The sequence below is a fragment of the Ranitomeya variabilis genome, chromosome 1 (genome assembly GCF_051348905.1).
Source record: "Ranitomeya variabilis isolate aRanVar5 chromosome 1, aRanVar5.hap1, whole genome shotgun sequence".
In the NCBI taxonomy this organism is placed as follows: domain Eukaryota; kingdom Metazoa; phylum Chordata; class Amphibia; order Anura; family Dendrobatidae; genus Ranitomeya; species Ranitomeya variabilis.
In genome coordinates, this window is record NC_135232.1 from 43,735,573 (window position 1) to 43,747,888 (window position 12,316).

General features: G+C 42.4%; 1 protein-coding gene across 2 annotated transcripts in view; it reads left to right on the forward strand.

Annotated features, from left to right (window-relative positions):
- The window catches only part of MALT1 (MALT1 paracaspase), a 117,007-nt gene extending 106,386 nt beyond the window's left edge, over positions 1-10,621 (forward strand). For both annotated transcript variants that reach the window (XM_077282839.1, XM_077282847.1), the window contains 6 exons: positions 1,902-1,976; positions 4,008-4,135; positions 5,197-5,346; positions 7,231-7,388; positions 7,576-7,701; positions 9,324-10,621. In XM_077282839.1, the coding sequence (XP_077138954.1) occupies positions 1,902-1,976; positions 4,008-4,135; positions 5,197-5,346; positions 7,231-7,388; positions 7,576-7,701; positions 9,324-9,863 (1,177 nt within the window). In that variant the 3' untranslated portion in view covers positions 9,864-10,621. The remainder of the gene's footprint in view (positions 1-1,901; positions 1,977-4,007; positions 4,136-5,196; positions 5,347-7,230; positions 7,389-7,575; positions 7,702-9,323) is intronic.
- Positions 10,622-12,316: the final 1,695 nt, after the last annotated feature.

Genomic DNA, 12,316 nt, shown 5'->3' on the forward strand with positions numbered 1-12,316 from the left:
AATGATAAATGCGGGGACAAGAGACTTCCTGTTTCTACATAGAGAAGAATTAAGAGTTTCCTGAAGCCTCTTCAGCTTGAAAAATTTGGTGGGTACATCCGCCTGAAAAAGACAGCGTGTGCACATATCCTAAGTTTTTCCACACACTGAGTTTTTTTGTGGAGTCTTTAAAGCATCAATCAATTCAAGAGATTCTCCTTAATTGTTGGAGGAATTTTTCTTTACCTGAAATATTTTTCTACCAGGCATTTTTCAACATCTCTTTCGGATAAACTCAAAGTTTTGACAAAATTTCAGAATTTTGTAGAGTTTTCTCAGAAAAATGATTCAGTGTGAACAGAACCTTAAGCGACACTACTCTGTCCTCCTTCTCCTAGACCTGTCTTCTGCCTTTGACACTGTGGACCACTCCCTTCTGCTACAGATTCTCTCATCTCTTGGCATCACAGACTTGGCCCTATCCTGGATCTCGTCATATCTGACAGACCGAACATTCAGTGTCTCCCTCCCCCCACACCACCTCCTCACTCTTCCCCTTGTCTGTCGGTGTTCCTCAAGGCTCTGTTCTAGGACCCCTACTCTTCTCCATCTACACCTTCGGCCTGGGACAGCTCATAGAATCCCACGGTTTGCAGTATCATCTCTATGCCGATGACACGTAGATCTACCTACACACTGTCTGTCTGCTATCTCGGCCTTCGTTTCTGCTCCCTTTCTAAAACTGAACATGGACAAAACAGAATTCATCATCTTTCCCCCATCTCACTCTACCCCTCCACCAGACCTATCCATCAATGTCAATGGCTGCAGATTTTCCCCAGTCCCTCACGCTCAGTGCCTCGGGGTGATCCTTGACTCTGCCCTCTCTTTCAAGCCACATATCCAAGCCCTTGCCTCCTCCTACCATCTGAAACTCAAAAATATTTCTCGCATCCGTGCATTCCTTGACCGCGACACCACAAAAACACTAGTGCACGCCCTTATCATCTCCCGCCTTGACTACTGCAACCTCCTACTCTCTGGCCTCCCCTCTAGCATTCTGGCACCACTCCAATCCATCCTACACTCTGCTGCCCGACTAATCCACCTGTCTCCCTGCTATTCCCCGGCCTCTCCCCTATGCCAAGCCCTTCACTGGCTTCCTATCGTCCAGAGACTCCAGTTCAAAACCCTAACTATGACATACAAAGCCATCCACAACCTGACTCCTCCATACATCTGTGACCTCGTCTCCCGGGACTTACCTACACGCAACCTCACAAGATCTCCTTCTCTACTCCCCTCTCATCTCTTCTTCCCACAACCGCATCCAAGACTTCTCCCGTGCTTCCCCCATACTCTGGAACTCTCTACCACAACACATCAGACTCTCGCCTACCATAGAAACCTTCAAAAAGAACCTGAAGACCTACCTCTTCCAACAAGCCTACAGCCAGCAGTGATCCTGAACCTACTGAACTGCCGCACAACCAGCTCAACCCTCTCCTAGTGTATTCTCACCCATCCCCTGCAGACTGTGAGCCCTCGCGGGCACGGTCCTCCCTCCTTCTGTACCTGTGTTCCTTGTTTTTGCTCATGTTTATTGTATTCGTCTATATTTTCCCCCTTTTCACATGTAAAGCGCCATGGAATAAATGGTGCTATAAAAATGTATAATAATAATAAAATAATAATAATTTAATGAAGTGTTTTATCTAAACGATTTGTAAATGTTTTTGAAACTTTTTTTAAGGTTTTATTTTGCAGTCAATTTTTTAAGATTTTTTGTCAGAGTTTTTTCAAAGTGAAAATTATATTTTTTGCATATAGGGATTTTTTTTAAATGTTTTTTTCTATACCTGACGACCATGCTTTTTTTTTTACTTCTGGTCAGACTTTCATCAAAATATCGTTAATTGCAGGAACCAGTATGATGATACCATCCTAATTACAGAAAACCTGAAGGTGACAGCAAACATTGTCTTTGGCTACGCCACGTAAGTGTATCATCACATTTTTGTTTGGTTCCTTGAGCAGAAAGGACCTTAATAACCAATCACTAAGAGTTCTGCGAAAATTCATATTTTTATATAGGAGAGCTCTATTTTTCTGACTCGATAAATTATATAAATCAGACTGCACAAAACCACCACTAGGGGGAGCTAGATCTTTATGGATTCATACAACTAATTTAGAACTCAAAAAGAACTTTTGCCATCTGTATTCAGTGAGCTCCCCCTTGTGGTGACTTCAGGTAGCTACTATAGCAGCACCATGGCAAACAGGGAAAGTTACACAAGGCTGAGCCCCCTCTTATCAGGGAGCACATAAAATGCATAAAATAAATCTTAACTTTCCTTCTTCCTACTATCATAAAGCTTTACACAGGGCACTATAATGTACAATGTTGTATATCATAAGACTGTACATATGACTGTAATATATATATCATAAAGCTTTACATAGGGCACTATAATTTATATAATAAAGCTGTATATAGGGCACTATAATGTATATACGGTAATAAGGCTGTACATAGGGCATCATAAAGTAGATTAAAAATATATATATTTTAAAAAATTATCCAATTTAGAAATTGATGGCAGCGACACATCACAAAAAAGTTGGGACAGAGTTAACAAAAAGTAAGCAGTATTAAGTAAGTGGTGAATTTTAAACTTAGTCACATGACTGTGGGTAAAAAAAACCATGTGAGAGAGGCAGAGTCTCACAGAAGCAAAGAAGGTCAGAGGTTCACTAATCTGTGAAGAACTGCATCTTAATATTGCGGGACAATTTCAGAAAAATGTTCCTCAATGTGAAATAGTAAATTCTGTGAATAGCCCACCATCTACAGGACATAATATCATCAAAAGATTCAGAGATTCTGGAGAAATCCATGTGCACAAGGGGCAAGGCCAATTGTGATCACTAGGTCCAACCGCATTAAAAGCCAACAGGATTTGGTGGTGCAAATCACTGTGTGAGCTCAGAAATACTCCCAGAAATGATTGTCTGTGAGCACAGTTCGCTATGCAAGGCACAAATGCGAGTGAACGCTCCATCAAACAAAGAAAAAGCCATAAATCAGCAAAATCCAGAAATGCTGCCGTCTTCTCTGGGCCAAAGCTAATTTATAATGAGCAGAGGCAAAATGAGAAACTGTTTTGTGGTTGGGGGAATGAGAATGTGAAATTCTTTATGGAAACCAAGGACGCCGGGTCCTTCAGACTCGAGGAGAGGGACCATCCAGCTTGTTATCAATGAGAGGGACCATCCAGCTTGTTATCAATGAGAGGGACCATCCAGCTTGTTATCAATGAGAGGGACCATCCAGCTTGTTATCAGTGCACAGTTCTGCATCTCCGATGTATGGGGCTACATTATTGCCTATGGCAGGGGCGGCGCACATATGACAGGCAGCATCAATGCTGAGCGTTATGTAGAGAAGGTAGAACAATATCTGCTCCATCCACACATCATCTATTTCAGAGAAGGCCTGAAGACAATGCTAAACCACATACTGAATCCATCACAGCAGCATGGCTCCACAGAAGAAGAGTTTAGGTGATGAACTGTGAGCCTCTAGTCTAGACTTTCCATCAATAGAAAATATCTAGTAAAGGAGACTCCGGACTGTGGGCAGCAAGAATCCGACATAAGGCAAGAAGGGGACAACGTTCTTCTCACAAAACTCCAGCAATTGTCTACTCACTTCCAAGATGTTTACAGATTGTTGTAAAAAGAAGTGAAGACACAATGGTGGACCTGGCCCAGGCCCAACTTGTGTTGGCACCATCAATTTCGAAATGAGTCACTTTTTTATGAAATGGAAAAATGTCCAACCTTCAACTTCTGATCTGTGTCCTATGTTCTACTATGAATGAAATGTGATGATAAGAGATTTCCAGATCATTTAATTCCTGTTTTCTTTACATTTTACGCAGCAGCCCAACATTGGAGAATTCAGGTTATGTATCATAAAGTTTATCAGGTTCTTCTTGTCATTCCTCCTATGTATTTTCTAGGTGCCAGGGGGCCGAGGCGTTCGAAATTCAACATTCAGATCTAGCAAATGGCATTTTTATGAAGTTTCTCAAGAAACGCTTATTAGAAAATAAGAAGGTCACCGTCCTGCTGGATGAGGTTGGAGAAGGTGAGAACATATTTTATCCAAAGGCCAATTCCATGCTGCTGTTAGAGACAGGTCACACACCATAAAGCCACCATACATGGATGCCAGGAAAAGGGTATGTTGACTCATGTTGGCTTTCATAAGGGTGCAGATTCTTCATACACGTGAATGGGGTTTCCACAACCTCATTCTCTTGTGTTGGAAACGTTCCACCTGGATTTTTGTGCCTCCAGGAAGTAAGATTAGTTCTAGATGGAAAACCATGAGGATGGAGGGTATTTTCATGCACAGTTTAAGTGGATTTTGGATCAGACTCTGCTCCAAAATCAACATCAAAACTGCTTAAATTAAGTTTCTTATTGATTACACTAGAAAAACTCTCCTATGGTGCTGTTTTTTCCATTTTTTTTTTCATCAAAAACAAGCATCATGTCAATACTTGAATCCATTCTGTTTGAAAAAAAGCTCAAAATTTGACCATTAGAAGCAGAAACAAAATCACCCAATGTGCAAAAAACATGCTTAAAACAAGCTCTTTTTAAGTGTGAATGTTCTGCTAGAAAAAAATGCATGTAAAAAAAACCTGAGTGAACATAACCTTAACCCTATGGAGAAACAAAAGTGCAAATCCCAGTGTGGATCCGCTACAGTGCAAACTGGAAATCCACAGCAGAAATCAGAGGGTTCGCCTTGGATTTCTGCAACAGAAAATACCCATTGGACATGTGAACATAGCCCGTGATCTGGTGCCAGCTCCGTTCTTCTATGTGTGGAAACGGAAGACATTTCGATGCTAGGTGCCACAAAATAATGTGGCCGTCACTTTTTTGGTTCAGTGCAGCATTACATATAGTATAGTTATGGCAAAGTTCTTTGGTTCGGGGTCCAAATATCACAACCCTGACCAACCCCGAGAATGAAGAAGCCACAACACTAATTATGCTCTGCGGCACCCTCGCAGTGTTTCCCTGCACAGTGACACTTTGGCCCACTACACAGGAAGCAGACACTTATGGACACCCGTGGAGCAGGGATGTACAACACCGGCCCATTTAATATTTATTCTATTTACTGTTTTGTAGATATGGGACGTTGCTTGCTCACCAAAGGGATGCAAGCTCTAGAAATCCGCAGCAGCTTGTCCGCCAGGAGGGCGCTGACTGACCCCATACAGCACAAAGCGTGTTCTCCAGAGTCCCTGGCAAGAAATCTGCAATGGGCAAAGGCAAACGGTGAGATCTCAGAAACACATTAATGCATCAACTTGTACGGTCCGAACTAAAATACATACTTTCTGGGATTGTCTGGAAGTCTCAAAAAATAGTGGACCTATCTTAAAGGGGCTGTCCACAACTAGGACAACCTCTTCTTGATCAAAATGTTTGGCCTCCATAAAATAATAAAGCCTATACTCACCTACCGTGCCAGCACCATTCCCGCAGCTCAGCGGTCACTCTTCCCTTGGCTCTCGTGCGGTTGTTATGACAAGTGATGCCTGTGCCCGATCAGCACCGGCGTCACTGTCTCCGCCAAATCGAACATGAAGAGGAAGTCAGAGATCAACTGCGGCCTGGACTTCCTCTTCCTGCTCAATTCGACAGGAGGCGGGAACAGTAACGCTGATTGGGCGCCGGTGTCACGTGTCACAACAACAGCACAGGAGCCCTGGGGAAACTGAGAGCTGACATCGCGGGAGCAGTGCAAGCACGGGAGGGGAGTATAGGCTTTATTATTGTATGGGGGCCAAGCGAGGGGTATGAGAAGAAGTTGTCTAAGTGGTGGACAACTTCATGAAGCCCCCAGAAGAGGAAGCAAAGCAGAGATGTATTGAAAAATGGTGAAGAATTTAAATTTAAAAGGGTGAACCACATCATTTTTTCACCGGCAGTCCAAAAAATGTGCCTTTTTAAAAAATAAATTCTCCCAAAGGCATATGTAATATTGAAAGAGACATCATTTTTTAATTTTTCCATTGATTGTTTTATGTAGGCTTATTTTTTTTTTTTTTTTGGGGGGGGGGGTATAAGTTGTAGCTTCTTAATTTCCTTCTTTTTTGCCTTATTGGTGTTCAAATAACTTAAATTCTAGCTTTCATCTACTCTTTCTGAGGGTATAGACAAAAAAACACCTTTTGGTGGAATATAGCTTTTGTACCATTCCCGTTGCATCATATAACGAGCGCTCATTGTTCTGCAGGTCGTTATGAGAGCTAAGATAGAAATATCATTTTATGTTTTACTAGTTGTTGCAAAAAAAAAAAATCATTTGTTTTTATGTTGTTTTGAAAGTCATAACTTTCTAAAAAATGTTCATGTGTAAAACTTTTTGTTTGTTTGTTTTAGAACTAGCTGTCATTTTCTATTGGAGTCATTTTTGGGGTTTAGAGCATTTTTAGGCCATGTTTACAAGCAGTATATTGGGATTTTTGTTGCTGCTTTTTTTTATGCAAACTGCTTTTTACATGCACACGCTTTTTTTTTGTTTCCCTGACTGAATTTGAGAACTGCAGCCTGTCAATCCAATGTTTCCTATGTTAATGATTGCAATGACGGATCCCTGAAAAATGCATAATGTGCGGATGGTGACTGTTATGTGATCCAATACGTGATCCGTGTTTTTGCGCACTTATTGAAGTATAATGGACGAGTCTGATCTAAAAAATGGATCAAAGTAGTGCATGCTGTAATTTTTTTAAAATATGAACAATATAAAAATGGTCACGTGAATTTGCTGTCCGTATGCTGTCTATTTTGCATAAGGACAGAATAAGCTCATCTCAACAAGCCCTTTAATAGTTGGGGTGCTAATGGATGTGGCAATATTAATTATGGCATTTTTTTATTTTTATGTTATTGTTGGGTTTTTATGTTTTACATTCTCAATTTTTTTTCTTACTTTTCTTTTTAGTCCTGCTGTGAGCTCAATCTCTCATATAATACGCTGCAGTACTTCAGTAGTGCACTGTATCATACTTGTATAACCACATGTTAAAGAAAGATCAATATTTCAGGAAATGTATAATCTCTTTTTTTTTAATTCCTGGACCTAATTGGCTCCATCCTTGTCTCAAGTTATTAGTGACAATATTAAGTCTCATGACGTTCTTCCATCCGCAGAACTCCCGGAGAGCATGTGCATCGAATTTAACTGTGGTGTAAAAATCAAGTTGGGTTTTGCCGCTGAATTCTCCAATGTGATGATCATCTACTCTCAATTTATTAGCAAGCCCCCCGACATCAACCACTGTACGGCCAATGTTGGTGACTTTCCATTAGTGAGTATCTGTCATGTTCTTGTTTTATGTGTAATGGGATCTCCTGAGTGATTTGAGGATTCACAAGTCTGCAGTCGCGTAGAGTGACTGCAGACTTGCAGCTTAAGGTCGGACAACTCCTTTAAGAATTTAAAACCAAATTAAAGAAAAAGGAAAGTCACTTTTTTTCTCGTTTTTCTTAATACAGGATTTGTACATTGACCCTAAAGAAACAAATAAAGACACTCCAGAAGAAACGGGAAGCTTCTTGGTATCTAAGAACCTCCCAAAACATTGTCTATACACCCGTCTGAGTTCTCTGCAAAAACTAAAGGTAGGTATGGAAACTTCAGTGGTAAAATGAGGGGAAACCTGGCAATAAGTGTTCAGTTTTCCTACAGCTCCACCTCTGGGGAAATGAAGTATTACAACACCACCCATTCACAGTAATGGTTGTATGCAATGGTTGTGTGTAATGCAGGACAGAACGGGTCCTCCAGAAACAGTGACGAGGATCCCGTACATCATTGAACCATCACACTGCGAAATCCCAACCAACGAGGTTTATTGAGAATGACATAACCTTTTGTCGTCCTCGATACAAACCTCCTGCCCACCAAGTACGATAGCTACTAATGATGCTAAAATTACGAGACAAACTTTGGGAAACTTTTGAATAGATGGTTGTGGGCACAGCTTCACTTTATAATTGGCACCAATTTGTGAAGACATTAGCACTTCAGATATAGTCCTTAGACGTGTGACCTAAAATGTCTGACAACCGCCTCTAAATCGAGCTTGACTTTATTGGTCAAGGTTGGAACTCCCCTACCGGACAAAGGTGCTCCACCACAGTCAGTTGTGACATCAGACGATGAGGCAAAATTGCTGATGAGACCACAGCTGCCAAGAAATTAAGTGGAAGGTTTTTGTTGGAGGAGGAAAGACAAAGCACCGGGGAAATATTATTTCCGCTTTCTACCTCTACCCACTTACCCAAACTTACCCTTAGTCACAGACTTTTCTCCTTAAACTTCCAGGTAGCCTAATGATTCTCATTCTATGCATTCAGTCACATTTCGACATTGCAAAAATGTTTTGATTTCCAATTAACTTTTACCCTACATGGTCCAGGGTTTGTGTTGCAAAAAAGCATAAAAAAAAAAGTATAGCTGGCGCAGATCTGGAATTAGGGGTTGCTCCCTCAGCCATGGTGTCTAAGGTGAACCAAAAGCCCCTCTACTACATAAGTAGGTGCCAGTATTTCAGGGTAAGTGGAGGGGGTCAAGTTACAGATTTGGTATTGGGACCTTCAAGCTACCCTTACAATTATTATTGAAAATATATGATCTGTGCCTACGGTATCATGACATATTGGTGGATTGGACCCAACTAGACTTTGATGATGGTGACATAACATAGTAGGAGTATCTCTCAATTATGCAATTGATGTCACGTCAAGTGGCAATTGTGAGAACATCAATGTTACGGAAAATTCTGTGAGTAATGGAACAGACCTCTACCTTGTCCTAGATAAGGGTAAGATGATGTTCTTGCACAAGACCTGAGGACAGTGTAATGTAGGAAGCTTCCATGAAGGTCTCCTAACATAGGAAGATTTTTTGACATAACAAGCATCAATTATCTATAAAACAAGCCAATCCGCATTTGCTTAGCAGCCCCTTTACATGGGCCGACACAACCCACATGGGGACAGAAAGATTGGCAGTGTATTTCCTGTCGTGCTGCCGACAGCGATGGTTTATTGGCCTGAATAAACGATCTGATCGGTCAACAAACTGATTGGTGGCATTTTTACGCAGGCCAATGATTGTCTCTAGTGTTCTTATGAGCACTCGTTAGGTAATTATTGGCTTGTGTGGAAGGACAGTAACCCAAACTATTTTACTTTATTGAATATTCAACTTTTTGAATGTTTTTTTTTTTCACTTTTAGGATAACTTGACCTTCACAGTTTACTTGACCTACACGTATAAAGGTGTAGACGATATGATGGACGAAAGAAAGACAATTGACGTTGGGAAGCCTCTGGTTGCAAAATTAGGTTCTCATTCTGGAGTCCGAAGTTCCTGCACACAGCCCAGTCATATACCTCATAGTTCCTGCACGCAGCCTTCCCATATACCTCATAGTCCCTGCGCACAACCCAGTCATTTACTTCACAGTCCCAGTCCTATACTTCATAGTCCTTGCCACAGTCCAGAGGCTGCTGCATCGTCATCGTCAATTCCCGGACCCTCTCATCTTTTTCCAAACCCCCAATACCCACAGTCACCGATCCCACCTGTATACCAACCGAACTTTATAAGCAGCTTGCTACCCGACACTAGGCAGCAATACTACTCCGGATATCCTCCCAGCAGTGGAAGGAGGGCCTTCTCTGAATATAGATCACTGTATAGCAACGTACCAATGCCAAGACATAGCAATGTACCGGAGGAGAGCACGGAGGACAATCCTGATTTTGGCTATTAATATATGCGCATATATTTTAATATGGTATAGTTATTATCAGTATTCAGGCTATTTAAAGGCTATTTCCACCATTGCAACCACTTTGGAAGAACTTTGCAGATACGTTTATAGGAATAGAAAAATACTACTGTTTTAGGTATACAGCTCCGATGCAGACCACTGTATTAATATGGTTACAGTATACAATCAAACTCTGTGTAGTCTCATCATGAAGCAAGGTTTGGAAGCAATGCAAATTTTTCCTTAAAAAATCCACAACCGCATTATATACCCACAATGCAATGTTAGACATATACAGTAGGAAGTGATAGAAACCCAAAAATTCCAGGATATAAAATTCAATTATTGGATGCAGAAACAGTACCATGATGCACTAAGGTGAAAATATTCATTCATGTGTTGCGTTCTTGCACTTTCGGAACAATGGAAGTTACACCGCTTGTAAAATTGACATCAGATTACAAAAATGGTGGAAGGGTAACACGACCAGCTGTCCCAGGTACCAAATTCTTATGGATGCACCTTTTAAAGTAAAATAGTTAAAAAGCTCATTGATAGAGCAGAGCACATGCCCCAGACTTCTGGCCGGGTGCTCAACTGTATCAGCATCAACATGACTCCACTGTCGTTTGGTCCAGTGGTAGAGTAGGGAGCAATGGGTCCCACCACTGTCTGTCCTGTAGCCCCCAGGCTGCCGTAGACCTACAAGATGTCAGCTTTCCATCGCATTGTACCACATATGTTGAACCGCCCTGTGGGCTGGAAAAAATGGGGACTCTGATTAGATGAGTGTAAGATCTTTTGGAACTCCTAAAGTGAACCCACGGATCCATGACAACGAACCTCCCAAGGTTGAGCTGACCTGGTGGACCACCCCCAATACAGTGAGCGTTAGGGGCAGGCCCGAGGGAGACTATTACCGCAGAAGCTGATACCCGGGGAACGGAAAGTAGGAGCGGGAAAGAAGCTGGACCGGTTGGGTAAAGAGAGGACACAGAGCAGGCTGGGTATGACGGGGATACAGGAGAGGCAGACTAAGGCGGAGGCACAGGGCAGACTGGCTATGGCGGAGACACAGGTCAGACTGGCTATGGAGGAGACACAGGTCAGACTGCCTATGGCGGAGACACAGGACAGACTGGCTATGGCGGAGACACAGGACAGACTGGCTATGGCGGAGACTCATGACAAACTGGCTATGGCGGAGACACCGGGCAGACTGGATATGGCGGAGACACAGGACAGACTGGCTATGGCGGAGACACAGGGCAGACTGGCTATGGCGGAGACACAGAATAGACTGGCTATGGCGGAGACACAGGACAGACTGGCTATGGCGGAGACTCATGACAAACTGGCTATGGCGGAGACACCGGGCAGACTGGCTATGGCGCAGACACAGGGCACACTGGCTATGGCGGAGACACAGAATAAACTGGCTATGGCGGAGGCACAGAGCAAGGAGGGACCTGGTCACATGAAAAGGCAAATGACAATCAGGCATGGAGCAGAGGAAGGAGTCACCTTAAATAGACCGAGTGCTGCAGGATTTCCGGGTCAGGATCCTCCAGAGTCATAGAGTGGAGGATCGGAGCGTCTGCAGACCAGAGAGAGGAAGCGCGCGTGTGCAGAAGGAGTTGGAGTGAGAGGTGCGCACGCGCACCCAACGAGAGCCAGGGACCGGCGGCGAGTCTGGAGAAGAGACCGGAAGGGGCACGCACACCGCAGGAGCGCGCCGGTATGGGTAAGTATGTCGCCAGGTGCGGCAGCAGATGCGGCGGCACGAAGTGGCGCCGTGACAGTGAGTATAAACTTTAGTTTTTGGGGGTTTTTTTGCATTGTGGCACAAAGGTAGAATTATTACTCTTCATTGTGGTGCTCAAAAGGCATCATTATTTTAAGGGTTGTGGCGCTCAAAAGGCATCATGATTTTAAGGGGCATTATTTGTACTATAACTGTGTTAGGAAGAAGAATACTTGTCTTGACAAGGCTCATTCGTCTGGGTGATATCCAGCCTGAAGAAGTTTCCAGAAAATGAGGTCTTCTTTCTAGGTGACTGATTGGCTTTAAGTCCAATAGTAATTGGTGCTTTTGATCTTACTTGCACTTGCTGCTGTGCTAGAGGCAGGAGGAGCACCTACATTAGATGGCTGAAGAGAAAACTACTTCACATTTTATTGTAAAAAATTGCAATAATTACAAAAAATATATTTACAGGTCTAACTTATAATAAACAAGGGGTAGAAATACAATATTTTCTAGAGAATTAATATATATACTGCATTTTATTGTGTATATTTGTTTATTTGTCTAAGAATTGAAATAATGCAAAAAACAGGATTGCTATGCATGGCAAGTGATAAAGAACCTAAAGTAGTGGTTAAAAATGTACACTAAGCCTTTCAATGGTTGCTATAAATAACAAGGTGCCAAACAGACAGTTTTACATAGA